General features: G+C 43.9%; 1 protein-coding gene across 4 annotated transcripts in view; it reads right to left on the reverse strand.

Moving 5' to 3' along the window:
- The window catches only part of DPF2 (double PHD fingers 2), a 42,539-nt gene extending 33,921 nt beyond the window's left edge, over nucleotides 1–8,618 (reverse strand). For all 4 annotated transcript variants that reach the window (XM_048856026.2, XM_048856024.2, XM_048856023.2 and 1 more), the window contains exon 1: nucleotides 8,494–8,618. In XM_048856026.2, the coding sequence (XP_048711983.1) occupies nucleotides 8,494–8,525 (32 nt within the window). In that variant the 5' untranslated portion in view covers nucleotides 8,526–8,618. The remainder of the gene's footprint in view (nucleotides 1–8,493) is intronic.
- Nucleotides 8,619–16,946: the final 8,328 nt, after the last annotated feature.

Here is a 16,946-nt window from a genome sequence, read left to right on the forward strand (position 1 = left end):
GCAGGCACTGTTTGGGCTTCTCTGTTTGCTGTCCCCCTCTGGTTCCCTGATTTTTAACATTTGACCTCACTTCCATTCCTGTTGTCTCCTTCGCAGTCCCATGCACTCACCTGTGGCCTCGGCCTAGTGATTCCTCCCCCTTAGATGGGGGGGAGGGGCTTTTAATTTTGGGCAGGTCTAGACTCATTTGTCCCAGTACCTGCAAAGAGTATTCTATGTTTGTGCAGTGCCTAGCACAACAGGGTTCCATTCTTGGTTGCTCCTTAGACACTACCATAAACAAACATGATTAATTAAGAGGCCCACCCCCTCAGATGAGGGACATGCTGCAGAGCCCAGCACTTACTTGATTACAGGGTACAAAGTATGAAAGGCAGGTCACAGGGTCAAAACGAGGGATCTAGAGGGATGCTGAGAAGAGACCACCAGACCAGCCTATTTGAATCCTCAGGAACAGTGGACAGAACCCACCAAGAACAAAAGACCCATCCTCTAGACGAGGGAAGTACCATGGGACCTAGAAATTGACTGAATACAGGGGACAAGTAAAAAATAACAGGAATGGAGATAAAGGTCAAAAGGTATATAATGAGGGAACCAGATAGGGACACAGAGCAGAGAACAAGGGACCAGGCTGACACGCCTTGAATCTGAAGCCCTGTTCACCAGGAGTATGAGCAATGGAAGCTGCTCAAAGCCAATCACCGCTGCTCAACTCTGGGGATGGAGATAAGTCTCCATGGCTCTTTCAATCCTTGGCATTTCTGCCAAGAGTACTAGCAAGGGAGCGAATCAGTGACATCTGTCCTGCTGAGAACTGGCTAGGGAATCTACGGGCTTTATTTTTTTTTAAGGCATTGCTAACCCTGGCTGCCGTCAAATGGAAGAGTTGAAAAGCTCTATTACCCAACTGCCAACTCCCTGAGCAACCAATCTTTTACCCTAAATATCATTTCATGAAATATCACAGAATGATGCACTATGTACAAAGGTCTTAAAACAGATGGGTTCCAAGCTACAATTCTCCATAAATAATTCACTGTTTCATACGAGACCATCACCTTGATTTATATTTGGGTTTTCAATTAAATTTTGTACCAAATTTCTGGCTTCTAAGTGTTAAAAAGGTGGGTATCCTAACTGGAACTGAGTAAAGGAACCAATCAGCACTTAAGCAAATTATAACTCTGGTATACTGTGCAGTTTAAATTGGATATACGACTCCTTCACTTTCTGCCCTAAGTTGTTGTGCAGTGGGGCTGCCATTACACAACCAAGAAGTAGCTGGATTTTAACTGATGAGTGGAGTGATAATTGCATTTTTGGGATACTCTGGAAGCACTGCATAAACTAATAAAAAATTTGTAATGCATGTGAACCACTGAACAGATTCAGAAGTCCTTAAATATGTGACAGACCCTGCAGTGCTAACAGAGATTCTCATTTAGATCAAGTGCTGGAGGCATGCATCTTGGAAGGAGACTTTGAGTTCTCCCTTCCTGCTCCTGTGAAGACAGGATGATCTCAAGTTTGCCACACACAGACAACAATAAAGGTATCATGGACATAGATTTGTCACAAAATTATGGAGTAGCATTTTGGAGTGATGCCAAGAGCTATATTTCCATCCCCACACTCAAAATTCAGGTGACCTACCTACATGCTATGCTCATGTCCTTACCCTCTGAGTAAATCACTGATTTGATGGTCCCTCTACTTAGAGTCTTTTTATATTGTTACGCTATACTGAAGCACATTTTCAATATATAGATCCAATAGAGGAAAAAAAATCCAATTCTGCTTGGTAATCAAGTTAGCAAAAACAGGGGGAAGTCACGAACCGACAGGAAGAATACAAGACTGATTAAATCTACTTTTTCCCCCCTTCAAGGTTTTGGCTTTTTTTTTCCCCTTTCTTTTCTCTCTTTTTTTTTTGCTACAGCAGCACTAAAGACTCACGTAATTGAATGAGCATTAATTATAGTAATTTCAATGTTAAAATCTTGCCACAAAGTAGCAGGGAGAGGGAAAGCAGAGAATCTGGTGACTTCAGCTTGCTAAAGAAGAGAGAATTTTATGTCTCCAATGCCAGGAGAGGAAAGGAAAGGAAAGAAAAAAATTGATAAATACATAAGCACAACAGCCCTTTGTTTACACACACATATAGATAGATTCTGACACTTCTACACTGGCTGAAATGACCTCATCAAAGCAGAGAACATGAGTCAGAGAGGAAAGGCACTCAGGCTGGCTCCATAACACAACTCAGTAATTACACACATGGCAAGGAAGCTACTAGTTTAACGGGATGAACAACAAGACATGACACATGGGAGCTTGTCTTTCAGGCAACACATGAGAATTTGCACATAACATTCCATGCAAAATATTTTGCTGGACATAATGTAGAACAAAGGCATACACTTGGGATGGGGAAGCTGAGATTTAAATATATCAATCCTGGTTTTGATCCAACATCAGTGAAGAACAAGATTAAGTCCATTGAAGTCAGTGGAGTTATAAGGAGGAAAACTGATGTAAGCTAAAGGAGAACAACCCCTTTAACTAGGGGGGAAAACTTCCCAAAAATAAGAAGATAATATCCATTTCAGATGCACCTGCACATCAAAAATTCTGTTTCATCCACAGTCCTTTCTGCTTATGCACAGGACAGAAAGATTTGACAGCCAAACAAGATTATGTGAGGGATAAAATGGTCCTCAGAACCAACTAAGAGAGCCAGTGTCCCTATGGGTTTCTGACCGTCAGGTTAGCACTAATCTTAGCAAGTTCAACGCCACAAAGTAGTATGTGGCACAAGTCACACTTTTTTTAAAATTCTTTGAAGTAGGGAGGTCGTGCTTACAGTACTGTTGTCAACCAACACAGTTAAAGCATAGTTCTGTGTTACAGCAGACTGCATATCATTATGCTTTAGCCATGTCCCCAACTACGATACAGATTTGGACATATCTCCCTATACAGCTAAATTTGTAGGGTAGACAGGAGTATAAGCTATATCCATACTACAGATGAAACTCTCAACTGCTTGCTAAGACAGTTCCCCGATCAGTGCATGAAACTATCTTTTGCTCTGATAACTGATCAGTAAATGATGCTATTGACAAAACAAGTCTCTTCTCCACTTCAGTCTATAGAAGCTGTCCAGACCTCCGGAGAGAGCCCTCCTGGACCCTGAGTTAAAAGACCTGGACTCTATTCCCAGTTCAGCTACTCATACAGAGTGCTCTTAATAGCTCTGTGCTTCATTTTCAAAACAGGGATAATTCTACCAACTACCCTCCCTTGTAGGCTTTTAGGCTATGTCTACACTTGCAGAGGTTTTATGCTGTCAGTTTCACTAGTGATAGTGAACCGGTAAAAGAAAAGCACTAGTTTGTGTACTCACTTACTTCCACAGGCCTCAGAGAGTGTTTACATCTGCAGCACTTCCCCCATAAGAACAGCGCACTGAGGACAGCTAATCCACAGTGCAGCTCTCTCCATTTTGACAGCTAGGTCTTGTGGGAAAAGGAGGGTGGGGGGTGATCACGGGACATCCTGGGCCTCTGCACAGCCTCCTCTCCCCAAACACTGATCAGCTCCAGTAGCTCAACATTGCTCCAAGCTGGGGATCTTTGGCCCCTAGAGCAGCCATTATCACTTGGCCAGATGATAAGTGTGCACTTGCCAAGAAAACAGGAAGGGAAGTTTCAAAGTTCCAGGGGCTTTACAGGGGGAGGGGTGGATGTCTGTTTACCTGGCATCAGAGCAGCAGAGCTGCTGGCCAGAGTGGTCACCTAGGCACTGTGGGATATGCTCCGGAGACTAAAAGTTCTGTAAACAGGAAGAACATGTCTTCACCTGCACATCACCGCAAAAGCATCACCGGTAAGAGCTGTACGCCTCTCATGGAGGTGGTTTACTTTTTGCAGTGAAACTTTTGAGTTTTGCCGCAAAAAAGTCATTGGCAAGTGTAGACGCTCCCACAGTTTTTGAGCAGAAAAGGGACTTTTTCCACTTTAAATGGCAAATGTAGACATGCCCTTAGTCTCTTGGATTAAAGGCACTATGTAAGCATTAAATATTATAGCAGTTCTCAGGATGGAAAATTTTCCTAAAGGTGTTCGGAAACAGAATAGGATTCCCCTTAGCAGCTAACATGGTTTGTACTGTAGAGTGGCCCAAAAATCAGGAAGTGGAGAAATCAAAAGCAGGGGGTAAAAAAAAAAAGTGACATCATCAGGAAAGAGATCTTAATGGAAGAGTCAAAACTTTTCCACAAACAAATGGCTGGACTGGATATTCTCTTTTTAAAATACATAACCTAGTTTTTTATTAAAGTCATATCAATACTTTTATACAGTTCAATCTAATAATGCACATTTCTAAGATACAATTAAAAACTAATGTCTGAGCTTAATGCACAAGCTGATTGTATTGATAACGCCATTGCTGTGCATTCAAACACAGCTTAAATAGACTGAAAATGTCAAATAAAGCAAAATATTTTTAAAAATTTCATGCATTTCCGAATACGTCCTGCATATGCAAAAATATCTTGATCCAAGGAGGGAAAAAAGAACAGACTCTGTGTCTTTGCTTCTATACTAAAAAAGCAGACCAGAAATTTGCTCAGCAGCCAATATCCAACCTAAACCCTTCCCAGTGGTTCAGCCCATACTAGAGAAAAATAAAAGCCTATTGGCTGCATCCACTTTTAACAATGAGCTGACACAGGTTCAACATGATTTCCTTGCTCAATATAGACTCCTTTTCCAAACTGTGAGTTATGACCCCCGAGGGAGGGAGGGGAAGAGGTGTCTTGAAACATCAAGCCAGCGGAGAGAAGGGTAAATAGCAGGGTGAGGGAAGGCAGTGGGGATCTGAAGGGAGCTTGGCTGGTCCTGGGTCCTGCACTGCCTGCTGGGCCCTCCTGCCGGACCTCATGGCAGCTCCTCCTAGTGCCATTGGAAGCCTCAAGTTAACAAGGAGGGGTAGACAGGGCTGCCATTTAAGTAGGGCAGGGGGAGACAGGGAGACTGTTCATGGTCCCATTGCAAGGCAGAGAGCATAGGTACACAGAGCTGGCTATGTAGAGGTTGGTCCCTGCCACTGGCAGCAAAATCCAAGGGCTGGCAGCACTGAAATGAGACACCACCCCCCGCCAGCCTGACAGGGAGCTGTGGTGCAGAGGAGGGATGGGGAGGAGCCTGAGCTGCCACCCTCGCTGGGGCGGGTGTGCCCAATCCATGCACTTTGGTCTGCGATGGTAACTCCCTCCCTGAGACCTAGGGGTGGACCAGGGCTGGATGTAAGAAGGGGAAGCAGGGCTGAAAAATCTGCTCTAGCCCCAAAAAGTAATATCTGAATTGGCACCATTGCCCCTGCGGGCCATGTTAACAGATGTGAGCCAAAAGGTGATCACGGCATGAAAGAATTCAGAAACCACTGAAAAAAGAAAAGGAGTACTTGTGGCACTTTAGAGACTAACAAATTTATTTGAGCATAAGCTTTCGTGAGCTACAGCTCACTTCATCGGATGCATTCAGTGGAAAATACAGTGGGGAGATTTATATACACAGAGAACTTGAAACAATGGGCGTTACCAAACACACTGTAATGAGAGGTTTCAGAGTAGCAGCCGTGTTAGTCTGTATCCACAAAAAGAAAAGGAACCACTGAGAAAGACCATTTTTCTAAAGGACATAGGAACACATTCTGCTTTCAGTTATACACAAGTAAATACAACACTTCAGACTTTGATAGAGTTACTCAAGATTTACTCTGGCATGACTGACAATGGGATCTGAACTTAAGTCTATAAACCTGTTTTCTAAAATGGTATTAAAATGCTACTGGAGATGCAGTATGGTCCAGTGGATAAGGAACTGGGCTGGGACCCAGAAGACCCAAGTTCTTTTCCTAGCTCCGTGACCTTGAGCAACCTAGTTCCCCCCCTTCTGTTTCCTGTCCCATCCTTTGTCTCATCTATTTGGATCATAAAGTGTTCAGGGCAGAGCATACACACACTGCCTAGCACACTGGGTCCGCATTCTCAGCTTTTACCTAATCTATACCAACCATGATTAAAAAAATCTACTTTAAAAACAGTTTTAGCTCACATACACAGTGGTAATTAAACATCCATCATTAGTTTTTAAAAACAGCTGTTCATTTACATCAGGGGTAGGCAACCTATGGCACTTGTGCGAAAGGCAGCACATGAGCTGATTTGCAGTGGCACTCACACTGCCCAGGTCCTGGCCACCGGTCTGGGGGGCTCTGCATTTTAATTTAATTTTAAATGAAGCTTCTTAAACATTTTAAAAACTTTATTTACTTTACAAACAACAATAGTTTAGTTATATATTATAGACTTATAGAAAGAGACCTTCTAAAAACATTAAAATGTGTTACTGGCATGCGAAACCTTAAATTAGAGTAAATAAAGGAAAACTCGGCACACCACTCCTGAAAGGCTGCCAACCCCGATTTACATTTTATGTTTAAAAAAAATTAAAAACCCCAACTGCCCTTTTCATTAAAAATAATTAAATTCCATGCTCATGTGACAAGTGGATAACTTGATACTTATATTTTGCTTCCTTTTAGACTGAACTAAGACCAGAAAACGTACAAAAAGTCACACACAGATCAAAAGAATGGGGAGGGTTAGGAGGATGTTTGGCTCAGTCATCCCTTATTTAAAAGCATGTTACTACAATACTCTACAGTAATAATCCAGTTACACTGTAGTAACATTTTGGTGCAGTGTAACATTTGGTGCTGGGGATACTGATACTAACCTCCTTTGTAAAGTGCTTTGAGTCTAGTGATGAAAAACACTATATAAAAAAGAGAGTCTATATTTTGGGCTACTACTCTACAATACCTGCACACCTGGTAGTGTATATTTAGAGAGATCTAGGTACCTATACGGCCCCTAATTACTGTGTACCTGTGCACCTCACAATTATTAATGGATTTTATCCTCACAACCCCCATAAGAGACAGGGAAATACAATCTGCTTTTTACAGATGGGGAACTGAAGCACAGGGCATATTAAATAACCTACCCAGGGATATGTGAGAAACAAATGGCTAAGGCAGGAATTTACCCTCAGGTACCTGAGGTCCATTGCAGTGCCTTGACCCCAAGATCACCCTTCTCTCTCTCTGCCCGAGGCTCAAATAGCGTGATTTGCAGAAAGAGAAAGTGATGTTCTAGTTGCTAAGACTGTCCTTTCCCCAAAGAATTTTTAAGAATACCTGCTGCTTAGTGTGTTCCAGAGAACTTTTTTTTTGCTCTTCTCAAGTTTCTTTAGAGACAGCAAAGGTTTGACAATGTCCAGAGAGGAAAGGAAAGAGGAACTTAATCAGAAACATGGAAATCATATCACACACCTGGACTTAACCCCAAATACTGCTTCCTGACCACAGTCTGCCACATGACAGCCATTATTATGAATTACTGAAGAATCAAAGCAGACTGTAAGCTTATAACCTCAAGAAGTTATAAGCAATGTCATCACAATTACACACAACCACCACTTCTGTCAAGGCCTACCATCCTTATCCTACCTACCACAAAACCCTCTTCAATTTAAACCCTGCAATCTGGCTGGCTGAATCACCATGATTTTTCAAGTCCAGTTTTTAAAACAGCACTTTTGCTCCTTCACACCACTTTTATCAAGACTATGAGGTGAGCTGGCCCTTTTCACACCTTGGTGAGGTTAGGAAGCTGTAGCCCTTACCCTTAGGGCAGTCTTGCAGACACCTCTCTCGTACCTTCTCTTATTCTTTAACATTTAGGAAAGATGGGGGGCAGGACTGCTGGTTTAGAAGGTCAATGGAACTGTAGCCTTTCCAGCGCTCTGCACCCGTAGGGAGCAGTAGCTTGTGCTCCCATATGGATCCCCTGGAAAGAGAAGCTTCAACCCCTAGTCTAGCCTGAGCCTTGTGGAGGACCCTGTTCCTCATGGCAGCTATATAAATGGATGTCTTCTTCCCCATCCCCCAGTGGAACTGGGCGGGGGAGGGGGGACTGGACAGGAAATGTCTCCCTGCTGTTCTCGGTGGTGGTGTTCTGAGGAGGATAATCCTCCCTCCCCCCCATACTAGAAGTGGGGGCTTTGCTCCCCCCCTTCACACCCCGCAGGGACCCTACGGAGGCCAACCTGTGAGGGTGGTCTCCTCCCCCCGTTCCCACCCCCAGGGGCCGCAAGGGGCCCATACTCCGCCCCGCTCCCCCCACGCGCCGGTATCCCCACTCCGCCTGAGGAGCCGGCTGAGAAACTTTGCGCCTAACAATGAAAGCCCCATTGCAGGAGTCCTCCGCGCCACCGCCGGTCCGGGTCACTTAGATTCTCCCGACGGGTCACTTAGATTCTCCCGAGGGGAGAGAGCCCAGCCGGGGCCCGGACTGCTCCGCTGAGCGCTCGGGAGGGGAGGGGGGCAGGAAAATGGGGGAGAGGGGGAACCACTCACAGCTTCACCACATTCTGTACCACCGCCGCCATCTTCGCTCCGTCGCCTGGGCCCCTGTGACCGTTCAGTGCGCAAGCGCCGAACGCAGGAACGCTGCTACCGACTCACCCCGCCTACCCTAGGTTGCGCAAGCGCCACGGGCCGCTTGCCCACCTCTCTCCTTCCACCCCTACCCTCCGCCGCTGGACAATAACTGCGCATGCGTTGAGGAAAAATACGCGCCATCCCCTGCGCTGTGTCACCAATGCGCATGCGCTATCGCAGAGGCTTACACACGGCGATACCCATATGGCAGAGAGAGAACGCCCGATCTTGGCGCGACCACATGACGCATGCGTAACAGAGAACGCTCCTGGGAGAGCTGGTCTGGGGCGCATGCGCGGTAGCAGAAAATAGCGGGAAAGTTGAGAAGGGGGAAAAGTGGGAAGAAATGAAGGAGGGGTGGAGGGAAGAGCGGGACTAGGAGTGAGGGGAAGGAAGGGAGATGGGGAGAGCGGGAAGGGGGAGGGAGATGTTGCTATTCAGTCCCCAAGAGGCCCGCCCGGCTCCCTCACTGCACCAGCTGCTGCTGCCTGTGGCACTGACTGGTGCTGTGGTTGGGCTTTCATGCCTCACCAGAGTAGCTGAAGAGACTGATCTTTTTTTTCTGACCTCTGGACCATGCTGGCATGGGGTGTTTGTTGGGAAGAAAAGTTCTCCAGCTGCTCTGTGTAAACATGGGGGGGGGGGAAATATTGTGAGGTAGGTTGCTAAATTTTGCCTTATAAAAATCAAACACTATATCCATAACTCCCTAATGTAAACCGTGGCCCCAGGGGACTGGGCACTATCAATGCCATGTGCACGCATTCCCCCATCTGTACAGAATAAGTCTGATGGGAACCAGCCTGTTGAGTTTTCGATCAAGGAGAGGCATTGTGAGGAATCCCTGTCAAATAGGGGAGAGACAGGTTGTGCCCGCAACGGACAAGACTCTTGTTCTGCTCATCATTGTCTGCTGGGTAGTGCCCTGCCTCCAGTTGCCCCTCATGCACTGGAGTAAGACTGCAGGACTGCTGCTTCTCGGGATGTTTATGGCTTGGGAGACATCTCATGAATCTATGCTGCACTGAAATAGAAAAAATTATTTGCCAGCTCACCTGCATTTGGAGAGGCTTACATCCTCAGATTTAACCTCATAAAATGCTTATCCCTGTGTTTGGAAGGTAAACACCCTCAACACAATGCGAAACACAAATGAAAGTGGGGGGAATGGGAGAGAGTACTCACTTGTGTGTATTTTAGAGTAAGACAAATCATCTAATGGATAGGGCATTGGACTAAGATTCAGTAAACCTGGGTTTAGGCCCTACTTCAGCCATAGATTCCCTGGGTAAATCACTTAATCTGCCCTGTGGTTCTGTTCAGCATTTGTTAAAAAAAAGAGAAGGGGGTAATGCTTTTCTACCTCCCGGGGTGTTGTGAAATAAAATCTGTGAGTTGCTCAGATACTGTGGGAACAGAATAAGTACCTACATGAATAGATTTGGGTCTACATTCTCCCTCTCAATGTATGGGGTAAAAAAAATTGTGGGTGAAAGTGTATTGCTTTATTTTGAGTCTGTTCTTTGCACAGTGTGTTTTTTGCAGCTCAGCTGCACCCAGCATCTTCAGGACACTTTCTTGGCTTGTTAACTAGGAAAGATGAGCAGCAACATTTTTTCTCTGCCTTTTTTTCTCTTTCATTACAAATTGTAGGTTCCTTCTCCCCTGCAGCCTTTCCAAGACACAATTTAGCTCTTTGTTTAAAGCTTCCCCTTCGCAGCTCCCCAGTAATTAATTTTGCAGTTGGCGTCTAACGGAAGGGTCTGCACAACACACATTTCAACTTTTGTTCAGGAGGTGCCCTTGCCAACCCCAGAAGAATTCCCCTTGCTGAGGTGCCAGTTTGGCTAAGTAGAGTTTCTCAGATTTCCTAGTGCTGGCCAGGAGGGCTAAAATGTTTCCATTGAACTCTGTCTGTTTCCCTAAAACACACTGGCTGTTTGTTATTTTTGCACAACAGGGTTAATCAGGGATCTGAAAGCACCAAACTCTTATCCAGGAGTTGTATAAGCCATTTGGCCCTTTAAAATAAATTGTCTGAATAATTCCTGTTCTCCACACAGATATAAATTCCCTGCAAGTATTTCCTAGGTCTTAGGGTGTTTAAGAATTTTATTAAGATGATGTTAAAATAAAAAAAATACGGTACAGAGTTTAAGTGTAGAGTTTCTGGTTATCAATATGAATAAGGTACAGATTATCAAGGGGTGCGAAGTTCAGTTTTGGATCGGATGGTGTGAGGAATACATAATCTGCAATATCCCCTATTAGGGGTAAAAGGTTAACAGGTCAAAGTACAGACATTGAGATATGAGGGTATGTTGTTCATATAATGACTATGTTCAGGTGTGGAGTATAATGAGTGGATACGATGGTGAGGATAGATTTACCCTCATTTGGTGAGATTTAATGTTCAGTGAGTTTATGGTTCCAGTTCATATGGTCCAAAGGAAAAAGATCTCCAAGTGAGACAAAAAAGAATGTTTGCTGAAATTCCCACAGTAGACATTGGTGGCAAATGATGCGTGTGGCTGTACCTATGCAAATCCCAGCCCTAATCACTCTAAGGATGATGTGCACCTATGCAGTTAGCTCTTCCCTTGCTGTTTGCTTATTGAAACCAAAGCAAACATCAGTGATGCAAATAGCAGCTTTGCCTGTTAACACTAGCGTTTTGCACTGGTAACCCGGGCAAGTATCCACTGTAGACAAGGCCTATTTTGTAATTCTCTCTGTGGTCTGTAAGGAAATCAACATTGCAGGAACCTGATGTCAGATCTCCCCCCTGTCCAGCCTGAATGGGATGATGTTTCCTGTTGGGACAAAGTAAGAAGAACAAGACATGGTTTCCATATCAACTCTAGGCAATCTTGGATGCCCAGCTAACAAAGTGCATTCCCTAATTTATTTCCTTTTACCATCTGCACAATTCCTTCATTCTTTTTTGCCTCTCTCTTCCTCCTGGCCTCTTCCCAGCTCTCACTTCCCATTGCTAGCAATTTGTCTCATAGGTAGTTTGCATCCTACCTCCAAGATCATATGGAGCGTCAAATGCACTGCTAGGATAGAATGCAGGAGATCCGTATGTGATCTACCCACTAGATCTGGGAACAGAATTCAAGGATCTCAATTTTGTTGCTTGCTCTAACCTTTAAGCCACAATCCTAGAGCTGGAATAGAATCCAGGAGTCTTCACTCAGGTTCCCTCCCTCAAACCTCCAGATTACTCTCCCTCCCAGTGAGGTAGAAAACTCTTCATCCCAGAAAGATAGAAAACCAAAGGGAACTTGATTTAATTCTGCCATCATGGGCTCAGACACAATATTGAATAGGTTGGAACTAGTAACTTTCCTGGCAGACTGACCCACGCTTTTTAAAACTAAGGTAAAAAGTCATATGTTTGGAGCTGTGGAATGATCATGTAGGTTATTCTCTGATTTTAGAAGTGAACAATCAAGAAAAGCTAGTTAAAAATTAAACAAAACCGAACTAAACAGGTTAAAAAGGGTCAGGGAGCAAAAGGAAGTTGTTGTCACCAGCGCTGTGGGAAATCTCTGAGGTGGGCCAGATTTATTCAGTGGTTTTTACTGGCTTTGTAGGAGAAGAATAAGGCAATACTTATTGCAACATTTTAAATGGGCAGGAAGCCAGGGAGAAAACTCAAGAAGAAATGTGTGATAGCTTGGCTAAGTTTACTCTGAATACAGCTTCCATCAAAGACACTGTCAGCTTGACAAGAAGAGGAACTTACAAACAATCAGAGGATGAGAAAGCAGGCCAACTCGCTGTGAGAGAGTGGGAAGTAAGCTGTCACCATGATCTAAACTATTCTATTCTATATAATATTATGTTGGAACGTGTTAATGGCTGCCATCAAGTGGGTCTTGTGACTGTAGATAATCAAAGACCTGGTTAGAGCTGATGGATGAACACAGCACACTTCTTTCACCCTAAATGGAAGGAGCAGTTAAGCCTCTTCAGCTGGAAACAGTAAAAGTCACCCCCCCTCCCCAAAAAACAATGGGCCATGTGGCAAGGCCTGATCTGAAACTGAGCCAAATGGGCTAAGAGGTTTCCTGATTTCAAATGCAGGGGGTAGAGGATGGTTTGGCAGATGTAGGACAGAAAAAGCCAGCAGATAGCTTAGCAAACAAAACAGTTAGTGAGCGTGGCCATGAGAGGGAGCAGATGGACAGAGCTCCTTAACCACAGGACCTGACTTCATTTGATTTACACCAGGAATGAACTTGTCTTGTTTTAATGTAGGCTTTATGCAAATCATGGCTGACATTTATTGTTTTTAATTGTTATCAAAGTGTGGCTGTGTGGTTAACAAAAATTAGTATTTACAGTGCAAAGTACTAATTATACCTATTTATAATGAGCCAAGTTTTTTTACCTCAGTTATTAGCAGGATTCCTTTAAGTTGGTCATTATTTTTACAGATGGATAATCTTAAAATGCTTAAACATTTTTTCTATAGCTAAAACATAAATCTCTGAAAATGGAAGTTTCTAATGTAATAATCACAGCAAGTCAGAAGGGTTTCCGTGCCTTCCAGTCCTCCACACCTAATAGAACATTATATAAGGGGCAGGCTGGGTTTCCCTACTTAACAAGCATCAGCTAATGGGATCTTTTGGCAGCAGGATACGAAACTAGATGGACCAATGGTCTGGTCCAGGGTAACAAGGAGACCAGACGAGATGGACTCATTGGTCTGACCTGAGATGTGGATACCAGGATACTTTGGCCTCTTGGTCTGATCCAGTGTAGCAGGGAGTGATGGGGCTGTTAAGCTAGATGTTTCATTGATTTGATACAGTATAACAGGAGGTTGAATACCAGACTTCATATATTAATGCTATGAATCCTATATTCCTAACTCATCACTAACAGTGGAAGGATTCATTTTAACAGTGAAGCAAATTTTAAGACTGATTGCAAAAAGTCATATGCTATTTGGAATTTTAAGTTGTATCTGTTCAAGTTTTAACACAGGACAGACAATTCTGACAACTGGGAAGACTGACGTCTAGAGTCTGTTCCTGCGTGCTAGTACGTCCTTCTTGGTAAGGGTTATTCTGTACCAGTCAGTGCAGATTTCTGATGCTTCCAAGGATGGGGTGTGGTGGGGGAGGTGAATTCCAAACACTTTAGTTTCAGGCTGAAACCTATTTGTGCATTCACTCTGATGTGCCAGCTAAGGTGAAATCCATGGAAACAAATGCCACTGTGCTGTCACCATGGACACAAAGCCCCCACGAGGATTATGGGCAGCAATAGAAAAGCAGAGCTGCCCATTAGCAGATCTGCTCTGCACTCAAAAACATGGTCCGTTCCAGAATTTTTCTTGGAATTGTTTGGCTGAACAACAGCTTTAGTATGTTAGAAAATAAAGTTAACCTTGTGAGAGAGGGAGGAGAGACAGACTGACGGACAGGGATTGATCTTGGATAAAGCAAGCTACTGCAAAGATTAAATTGTAGAAGCCTGCATTCTAAATCTGAATTCATCCCCCCTGCCTCCTCCAAAAATCTCAACAGTGTTAATTGGCATCCGTACCCTCTAGTGCCTGGAAATTCCTGTAGTGATGCCTAATTGAGTCATCTGTATAAGAAGGATAATCTAAACAGAAGAGATGGAGTCCAGATACCATGGTGATAGGCACATTAGGCATACCAAACAGGATTCTGTATTGCCTGCAACTTGTGTAGTCCTTTGCACCAATGCAAAGCAGGTATAAAATACTTACCCAGAGCACTAACAATTTGTACTCACTTTTATATAGGACAATATCAGAAAAAGTGGGGTGGCCCCATACTGAGACAGACAGACCATACCCTAATACACCCAGATGTGGGTTAACATGTGAAGGATGAACTCTGCAAGTGTGTCAGGGGACCTGTTTCTTCTTCTGGGCTGCAGCATTTGTAGTGAGCGCCTACCCTAAAGCCTCAATGTGACCCTGGAAACTGGTGGCAGCCAAAAGAGATCAGAATGTAGTAGGCAGCTTGCTGAGATGTTTTGCCATCTGAAAATAAACAGAAGGATGGTTGTAGGGTAGGAAGGATGGTCTAATCACTTGAATAGGGCCACAGACTGGGATGCAGAAGACCTGGGTTCAATTTTTGGCTCAGCCACAGACATGACCTTGGCCAAGTCACTTAATGTATTCTGTGACTCAGTTCCCCCACTATAAAATGGGAATAATATAAAATGGGGATATCTCACAGGATATGAGGATAAACTTTCATTGATGATTGTGAGGTGCTCAGATACCCTGGAGATGTGGGCCATCTATGTACCAACACAGGATAGGATGAACAGTATGCTGCATGGAGAACAGGGAGCCAAATTCAACAGTGGTATAAATCACACATAGGGCCAGATCCCTGACAGATGTAAGCCATTGTAGTTCCATTGTCTTTAATGGATCCATGCCACTTTATACCAGCTATGGATTTGACGTGGCATATAAGGTATCCTGAAAACAGCAGTGCAATTACACCCCTTTCTGACCCCTGGATGTGTAAGTCATACTTGTTTTCCATCCCATAGAATTCCAACTCTTAAGACTTCTGACAGATTTACACCCCAGTGACCAGCCTCTACATTGCCCTGCACTTTGTGTAATTATTTACACCCACTGAGATTGCAAGCTCTTTTGGGCAGGGACAATCTTTTTGTTAGATGGTGTTACAGCACCTTGGGGCCCAGATCCTTAACTGGTGATCCTTAAGCACAGCCAGGGGGGAAAAAAACAGCTTTTATCCCCATTTAATTAGTCACAGAGGACCTGCTTCTGGTCTCCATTACACCATTGTAAATCAGGAGTAACTCCACTGCAGACAGAGGTCTAGATTCTCCACTGGTAAATCAGCTCTGTTGACTTCATCAGTTCAGAATCTGGCCTCCTGGACTTAAAACTGGTGTAAAATCAGACCAGAATGAAATCCAGAGACTGCCATGGGAGTGTTCCCACATACTCCAGGCTGAATTTGGTACGGTTTATCTGTTTTGCAGCCTGAAGGCTAGAAAAGTTGTCAAAACACTTATTTAAACCAAAATTGCTGCTTCTCTCAGGCAGCATTGCCTTATAAGGCACCTTAATCACATACACATTTGTCTCCTTTGTAAAGCCTCCCAACAGAAACAGATGGGCAGCATAAACAAGAGCTGAGACAGTTGTGCAGTGACAAGATGAGAGCTTGTTAGTTTAATGAGTCATTATTTATTCCCCTCTAGAAAAGATTAAACAAAATGATACACTCTGTACAAAATGCAAATCAGTGACGTTGAGATGTTGTAGGAAAAACATATTCTGATGTGGAGGGAGGAACAGAAGGTCAGTGCACCTTAATTCTTAAGGGTACACATCTTAAATTGTGAACTGAAGCTGCCAGAAATGTCCATGAATGATGATGCTTTGAATTTAATTACTGCCTTTAAGCCAGTGGGTTCTTATATACTTTACATACATCAAACCTTGATATCTGTGTGACAAAGGGAAGGCATTTTTAATCCCTATTTTATAGATGGGGAAACTGAGGAAGAGAGAGTTGTGACACAGTAAATCAGTGGTAGAGCTAGGAACAGTGCTGAGTCCTGGATCCTCACTGCTTCTAAGCACAAGACAACATCCTCCTCCCAAAGCTGGGAATAGAACCCAAGAGTCCTGATTCCCAGTTTCCTCCCCTAAGCATTAAACATTCCCCTCCCAGAGATGGAACTAGAACCCTAGAGTCAAAGGGATCTGATAGGTGCTTATACTATGTCCTCTCTCATACCCCAAGTCTGGGCGTTTGAAAAGATTTTAAGGGAGTCAGGCACCCAATTCCTATTAAATTTCAGATGGATTTGGGTGTCCAACTCCAGCAGGCTCTTTTTACAATCCTAGCCCCAAAAAATAATGCAAGTCTGAATTATTCCATATTGTTCCAACAAGGCATCCCCCACAGATTAGTTGAGCAGTCTTTTAAGTCCCTCCTTATATCCTACCTCTGCCATGACACCTACAAATCATTCTTGTTTAACACTGCTTAGGTTAGTGACAAGTGGAGACTACTATTTCTCTGCTTCATGCTGTTTCTTTTATTATTCCCTCATCCTCTCTACCCACTCAGTTGTGTGTCCTATCCAGTACTTACATAGTAAGATTGTGGAGGCAGAAGTGGTCTCCTATTTTAAAATGTCTGTATAATACCTAGTACCATGGGGCCTTGATATTTGACTGGGTGGAAGAATGGCTACTAGACTGGGACTCTGGGGTGTTAGGTTCAATTCTTGGCTTAGCCCTGGACTCCCTGTGTGACCCTGCCCAAGGAATTTAAAAGCCTTTAAAAATCTGCCCATTGATCTATCCTTTG

The sequence above is a fragment of the Caretta caretta genome, chromosome 7 (assembly GCF_965140235.1).
Source record: "Caretta caretta isolate rCarCar2 chromosome 7, rCarCar1.hap1, whole genome shotgun sequence".
NCBI lineage: Eukaryota > Metazoa > Chordata > Testudines > Cheloniidae > Caretta > Caretta caretta.